Consider the following 7,500-nt stretch of genomic DNA (forward strand, 5'->3'; position numbering starts at 1 on the left):
TCTACTATGATTTATTATTTTTCTATTATTTTTCTATTCATTTGTATTTTTACAACGCCGGGGACGGCGACATCTCTGCCACCAACATGTTTAGTCCTTCTTGGTACTAATGTGAGCACCTGAAATCCCTTTAAAATACACTACAAACAGGAAGGAAAACTATTTCAGACATTTGAGCAATCAACCACTCGCTCAGGGTAAAGGGGCAGGGAAAGGGGCAGGGAAAAGGGGCAGAGACGGGGTAAAGGGGCAGGGAAAGGGGCAGAGTAAAGGGGCAGGGACGGGGTAAAAGGGCAGAGACGGGGTAAAGGGGCAGGGTAAAGGGACAGAGTAAAGGGGCAGGGATGGGGTAAAGGGGCAGGGTAAAGGGGCAGGGACAGAGTAAAGGGGCAGGAATGGGGTAAAGGGGCAGGGACGGGGTAAAGGGGCAGGGACGGGGTAAAGGGGCAGGGACGGGGTAAAGGGTAAAGGGGCGTGAACCAGGAAAAAGAACAGTAAGGCGTAAACAGTAAGAAAAAAGGCGTGGACAGGGGAAAGGGGTCAGAAAACAAGCTGAAGACCACTGCTGCGTCCCAATTCACAACAATTCTTATACTACGCACTAAAAGTATACAGTCTTTTTGTGAAGAAAAATTCCATACTTTTGAGTGCGTAGCAGAAGAGTATGCGATTACTGGGACGTAACTAACACGTCATGTAAACTTTAACTAAAACTTCAAAATCAACTAACTAATGTTGCACTTTTACACACACACATGTATTTGCAGTCATTATTCACCTTCAATTCTCGGGAACACTGTCATGGAGCCCTACTGTCACTTTTATACTGTTTATACTGTAAATGTGTGTGTGTGTGTGTGTGTGTGTATGTGTGTGTGTTGAAAAATGGCAGTCACCTATAATGTAACGAGCGCGTGCACGTCACAGCTGATTTGCATTTGGTTACGCCCACAAATCTCCAAAAAAGGGCAGAGTTCACAGAGTGAAAAGTGCAAAATGGCGACTAAACGGCCAGAAATGGAAGAATTTTCTCTGACGCAGTACAGAGTTGAGTATTTTTGACTCTCGATTACGAGAATAAAAATATATTACTGAACAGCGTATCCAGCGGAGTCACAGCAGCTGAAAAGACCAGAATATGAAGAGAAATTACGGAGGTGAATTCAGTGTCGTCTATAAAGCGCAGTATATAAATATACATACGTATATATACAGTGGGGTCCACGATGAAAGTCTGGAATGTTTTTTAAATTTAAAATTAGAAATAAATAGAAAGTTTTAGAATTTTGAAAATTCTAAAAGAGAAAAAGAAAACGTGCAACATCTTGACTATCGAATATTCAGGATTCTGCACTATTTTCTGTTTAAATAAAAGCAAGTGTGTGATATTGAGCAGGTTAACTGCTTGGTACAAAAGGTCAGATTTTCCTCATGTCTAATCTCTCCTACTGAATCATGTGATCAGACGACACTCTGATGAGTGGATTTGATCTAAAATGGATCATCAGGTTTTGCACAAACGTGTGGAGTCCAGCTCGAGTACACGCTGTCATTAAAGCAAAAAGGAGACGAACCAAATACTAAGAAACTCTGACATTCATGTAAATATTTCAGAGACTCTACTTTTTACTCAAGCTGCTGCTGATAATATTATTTCTATATTTATAATATATAATAATACTATAATGATATATTATTTATAATGAAACCTCTCAGACTTTTGGACCCCGCTGTATACATACTGTGTATAATTTGTGTGTGTATTTGAAATAAATAAGCGATTTGAACTTGAAAGTTTAATCTGTATACAAAGATGCAGCAACTCGTTGCAAATTATAGTATTTGAAGCCAATCAGTCGAGGGTTACATTAATTACTCTTCTTACGTGTAAACGTACACACACAGGAGCAGGAGTATGATACTCCTAAGTTTTCTCTGAATTTACAGGATTTTCATGAACACCAAATTCTTTGTGTAAACGCTCGTATAAACGATTTACGCATAAATCTGTCCATAGCTCAATAAATGAGGCGCATTGTCATTTGACCCTAAAAGACGTTTCTTCCTCTAGTTCTGCATCAAAGCTACGAGGCTCACGTACATAGCTAACAATTAATGGAAGTGTATAGCCTCCAGGTTAGCATGGTGCGCTAAGTCTGCATGTGGAAATGTTCATTTAATGTGTCTAAGAGTCTAACAGAACGTGACGGAACCAGATCAGCGGTGCTGCTAAAATGTTCTCACACACACACACACACACACACACACACACCTTTAGTAGGCTGAGCCTGAATAAAATACAGATGTGTTCGGAAGCTACAGGATTTGCATTTGCATTAGGACAGATGTGGGACAGATGTGGGACAGATGTGCGTTTCTAAACTGCCACACCAGAGGGAACACTCTCATCCTGCTAACACTCACAGATCTGAGAGACGTCCAACTCAATCCACTTCTGAGAGAACTTCTGAGAGAGCATCTATCTTCACATATGAAATAAAAATATCCTTCAGTCAGTTTACGATGCGTCGTTAGTATTTTGTCACGCGTCGTATAAACGTAAAGCATGATTTTTTTCCCTCCAACTGTAATAAATAAGTAATAATGTACTGTTGCAGTAAACAGCTCAGATACAGTCTGATACTGAACTAAAACATCCCTCAGTCCTTGTCAGGATTTTTGGACGAATGCCATGTGAAGCTGTACTTCTCCACGCGCGTGAGGTCGAGGTCGAGCTGCTTCTGCTCTTCCGCGCTGTTGACCAGACGGTAGCCCAGCAGAGACATGGCGCTCTTGCAGACCTCCTGGACCTGCTGGACTTTAGCGTACGTTAAACTCATCCTCCAGGCCTGCGAGACTTCAGAGGCGTTGCGCTCGGTGATCTTGAACGCCTCGCTGCGCGTCCCCTTGCCCTTGCCATGCGTGATGTTGTGGATCCACTCCTGCAGCGGCTCCGTCATCTTGAGTCCCACGAAGTCGTACATGCCCTGGATCTCTGCCAGTGGGTTGCGCACAACATCCTCGTAGCGCACGAGTTTGTAGCGTCCTCGCAGGAAGTCGGGCGCTTTACGCACAGCAGTGTCGTAGATCCGGATGTGGCTCCTGCAGATTTCCTGCATGACGCGTTTCTGTGTGTCAGGTGACGGTGTCTGTCCGTCCAGGACGATGGCGGCGTCTTTCTGCAGCGCTGAGAGCGCCTGCTCCCGGGAGCGGAACACGGCCCGGGGATCACGGACCAGGTGCAGGATGCGCAGATCGAGCGACGGGTCATGCAGCAGCGGGAACAGAGACTCCAGCTCGAAGAAACGCACCTCCTTCAGCACCACGTGGCTGTAGGTGTGACACGCCTCCGCCGCCCGCTCCAACCCCACTACGTCACAGAACTTCTCACAGTTGGGGATCGTCATGGTGGTGTGCTGAAGGGACGGGGAGGGGCATGCCGGCGGGGAACACAGCGCCCGGCTGTGGCTCCACATGAACAGCTGCGAGACGTTGTGGTGGATGGGCATGTAGGCATCCAATACGCTGAGGTCACACAGGAAGATGCGGTGTATCAGGTCCCTCACCGCCATGCGCAGGCTGCGTGCGCCCGGACGCTGAAGCCACCCCCACACGTGCCACGCCGGCTCCATCAGGTAAAACACGGACGGGTGCTTGTTGAACACCTGGCCCATGAACGACGAGCCTGATCGCCATGACGACAGCAGCAGCACATGCACTTTTTTGCCCCCAGACGCAGTGGCGGAGTCAGAAGGGGGCGGGGTTATGCGACCTTGCCAGCCAATAAACAGCACCACGACAACAACCTGAAGGAGCAGCAGCGCCAACGCAGCAGGGGCGGGTACACGGAAATGCAGCATCGCAGCCTGACAACACAAAACAGATACGATTAAAGACCACGGTGATTAAAAATAATCATTACAATAACACACACACACACATCACACACACACACATCACAGCTTTTCACAACAGGTTCACATATTGACAAACACTTCATTCAAAGTGAAACATGTCCTCACCCCGTGTTCACACCAACAAGTGACAAGTGTGTGTGTGTGTGTGTGTGTGTCTGAATTTATGTGGAGCGTCCGTCATACAAGTCCCTGTAAACAAGCTGTTACTATAGAAATGTTATCGTATTATTAATATAAAGCTGCGCTACTGTCAGAGGTGCTGTTACAGAAAATTAATCAACACCTTCTGACCAATCACAATCCAGAATTCAGCAGCGCTTGCGTAGAAACCTGTGTAGGTTCTGAATACAATAGCTGTTGATACGTACTGCAGTTTTACATAATCCGAAGATGATCTGCTAGTGTCGAATCACGAGTAAGAGAGTCAGCGAACCAGTGAGTCAGTGAATCAGCAAATCAGCGAATCAGCGAGTAAGCGAATCAGCAAATCAGCGCGTCAGCGAGTCAGCGAATCAGTGAGTCAGCAAATCAGAGAATCAGTGAGTAAGTCAATCAGCAAGTCAGCGAGTCAGCGAATCAGCGAGTCAGCGAGTCAGCGAATCAGTGAGTCAGCAAATCAGAGAATCAGTGAGTAAGTCAATCAGCAAGTCAGCGAGTCAGCGAATCAGCGAGTCAGCGAATCAGCAAGTCAGTGAATCAGCAAGTCAGCGAGTAAGAGAGTCAGCGAGTCAGGCGAGTCAGCGAATCAGCAATTCAGCGAGTCAGCAAATCAGTGAATCAGCATATCAGCAAATCAACGAGTAAGTGAATCAGCGAGTCAGCAAATCAGTGACTCAGCAAATCAGTGAGTCAGTGCAGTGAATCAGCGAATCAGCAAGTCAGCAAATCAGCGAGTCAGTGAGTCAGTGAATCAGTGAATGTGTGAGCGCAGGACAGAGTCAGCGGGAGGAGAGAAAAATGACGAATCAATATGTGATGTTGTGTTAGGTGAATCTGTTGAATTTTGGGGCGGGAGTCGGTGTGTAAACACACGCTGTAGTGACAGAATGCGGATGTGTGACTTAATAATAACATATTTACACTGATGGATGAGTTTAAGACATATTAGCTCAGACATTACAGCTCTACGTTAACGAACATTAATATCGATCTCTTTTAAATACACTGACAGCTGACACTGTGTGTGTGTGTGCGTGTTTGTAATGAGCTTTAGTGTTAGTTTACTCACTTCAGAGTGATTCATCAGCTGCTGGTGATGATAGACGAGAGGCTAACACCGAACATCATCAACATCTCGACAACGGAACTATTAGAGTCACGTAATGCATTATATAAGGAATAACATTATATAAGGAATAAGGCTTCTCCTTCGAGATAAACTCACGCTTGGAGGAATAAAATCAGCATGAGAGGGTGAATTGGGAATGGTGTTTATGGTGCAGTAGACAGGATACATACGATATGTACATCGATATGTCCCTGGCTCTGTCTCACGCGATTCAAAGTATTGTACAGAGTTCATTTTTCAAAAGCTCACCTAGCCAAATTCCATCCCAGGATTAGTGACACTCTCCCTGTAATTTAAGCCACATGTTTTTCCTCTGTCCAACGCTACACAGGTTCTGGTCTGACTACTTTATGGCTGTGGCTGCAATTCTTAAAATTAAGATTTACAACACAATGCAATTAGATACTCCGGCCTTTACATCTTTAATAACCAGCGCCGTCTGTTGCTCCTTTCAGAAATCTCCAGACAATCAACTGTTTCTCAGCGGCTTAAAGACACCAGTCAGTTTTAAAATCGGAAAAAATAAGATATTTTTCAGTTAGAGGAAACTGTGAAAGACGTCCCAGTCGATGGCCTTTTTGTTTTATTTGTTTAAATGGATTTATTTATTTATTTAGGGGTGTGGGTTGTTCTTTCGTTTTTTCTAGGTTTGCTGGATGGATTAGCAATAGCTGTAGTTATTTATTATCTATGTTATTTATTCGATTTATTCATTTGTCTACGGGTTGAAGAGGAAAATAGCTTTAATTGTATTAAATATAAATGCTTTTCCTAACAAAAAAAAAAGATGAAATAACAATTAAATAGTAATTGTGGCATGGGCGAAAGTTTGGACACCCTGCTAATACAGTACTTAGTAACACCCTCTTTGGCAGATATCACAGCTCGGAGCTCTAACCTCATCTGATGAATTTTCACCCACCCTTTTTTTCCAAGTGGATTTGTTTTGGATCCTTGTCCTGTTGTAGAAGCCTGTCTCTTTTCAGCTTCAGATTCTTGCCTGACTGTGTCACATTCTTCCTGCCACACAATTCTGGTTGTCACTCAACCCTGAACCATTAACAGTTGGCAAAGTGTTATTTCCAGCAAATACTGCTCCTCCTTTCCTCCAATTAGACTTTTGATCATTGAGTTCTTTTGTTTTTTTGATAAATAAATGACAAATTGCTTTTAATTTATCAATCCACAGCGCAGTTTCCAGAATGCCTGTGAATGTTGTTTTGCATTATTATTATAGAATTGACTTTTGTGATGGTCTTCTGATGACTCTTCCATGCAGATCATGTTTGTGTAAACAGCGCTGCAGAGTAGAACAGTGCACCATCACTCCTGTCTCAACTAAAACGTCCTGCAGGTCCTTGGAGTCACTTTTTGTGTTGTTTTTGGGGTTTTATGTTGGCTTGTTGAGAGTTTTCTTGCCCTTCCAGATCTTTCCATTTCTTAATGAAATTGCGAGATTTGATATATCTTTTTTAAGCCCTCCTCTGCTTTGTAGGCATCTATTAGATTCATTTTCAGATCCCATGGCTGTTGAGTGTTAGCACAAGTTTTAAACAGCCAGAGAATTTCTATTGCTGACCTGAGTAACGAGTTCTAAAGAGACAATTAAGGTCTTAATTAGGTTCTGAGACTTTACAACTGGAAGGGTGTCTAAACTTTTGCACAAGCCATAATTACTATTTTGTTATTTTCTATTTTTTAAGTTCATCAGATATAAAATAATTGTGCATTTGCAGGAAAGTGTTTTTTTAATAGTTTGCTGCAAACCTTTATACATTATGTGACTGGTTTGTTAAAAAATCGGATCAAGACAGTAAGAGGAAAAGATGTAAAGTGACGCTGAAAGAGGACACAAAGTCTCCAGCTGTGTTTTTCACAATATGACCAAATTAATCATTTATCTCTTACGGAAAAGTCACACGAACTGGAACAATCACACAATTCACAGGTGTAATTCAGGCATTTGTTTATTTTAGAGTTGTGTTACTCAGACTATCTCAGGATATTGCACCACATCACATCCATCACGCTCTTGTCACATCGGTTTCATACCTGACCTGTTCCTGATCATTTTTCAGAGCTCTGTCCTGTACCGTGAATTTCACGAAAAAACCCACTCAACAGGCTGGAGTGGAAATTTCAGGCTCGCACATGAGCATGATTTAAAGTAAAACAGAAGAGTGACTGTTCTCCAGAAGAGCGTGAACATCAGGGCAGGACGAGATTAAGCTGTCAGAGAGAAGCATCTGTCTCCAGCCACACACACACACACACACACACACACACACACACACA

The 7,500-nt window shown here is 43.4% G+C and overlaps 1 protein-coding gene across 1 annotated transcript in view; it reads right to left on the reverse strand.

The window, feature by feature from the left end:
- Positions 1-7,500, reverse strand: part of chst6 (carbohydrate sulfotransferase 6) — a 12,162-nt gene that overhangs the window by 647 nt on the left and 4,015 nt on the right. The window contains exon 2 of the mRNA XM_026946558.3: positions 1-3,866. This exon is cut by the window's left edge and continues 647 nt beyond it. Within this exon, the coding sequence (XP_026802359.1) occupies positions 2,661-3,860 (1,200 nt within the window). The 5' untranslated portion in view covers positions 3,861-3,866 and the 3' untranslated portion in view covers positions 1-2,660. The remainder of the gene's footprint in view (positions 3,867-7,500) is intronic.

Source organism: Pangasianodon hypophthalmus, chromosome 7 (genome assembly GCF_027358585.1).
Source record: "Pangasianodon hypophthalmus isolate fPanHyp1 chromosome 7, fPanHyp1.pri, whole genome shotgun sequence".
Classification (NCBI taxonomy): domain Eukaryota; kingdom Metazoa; phylum Chordata; class Actinopteri; order Siluriformes; family Pangasiidae; genus Pangasianodon; species Pangasianodon hypophthalmus.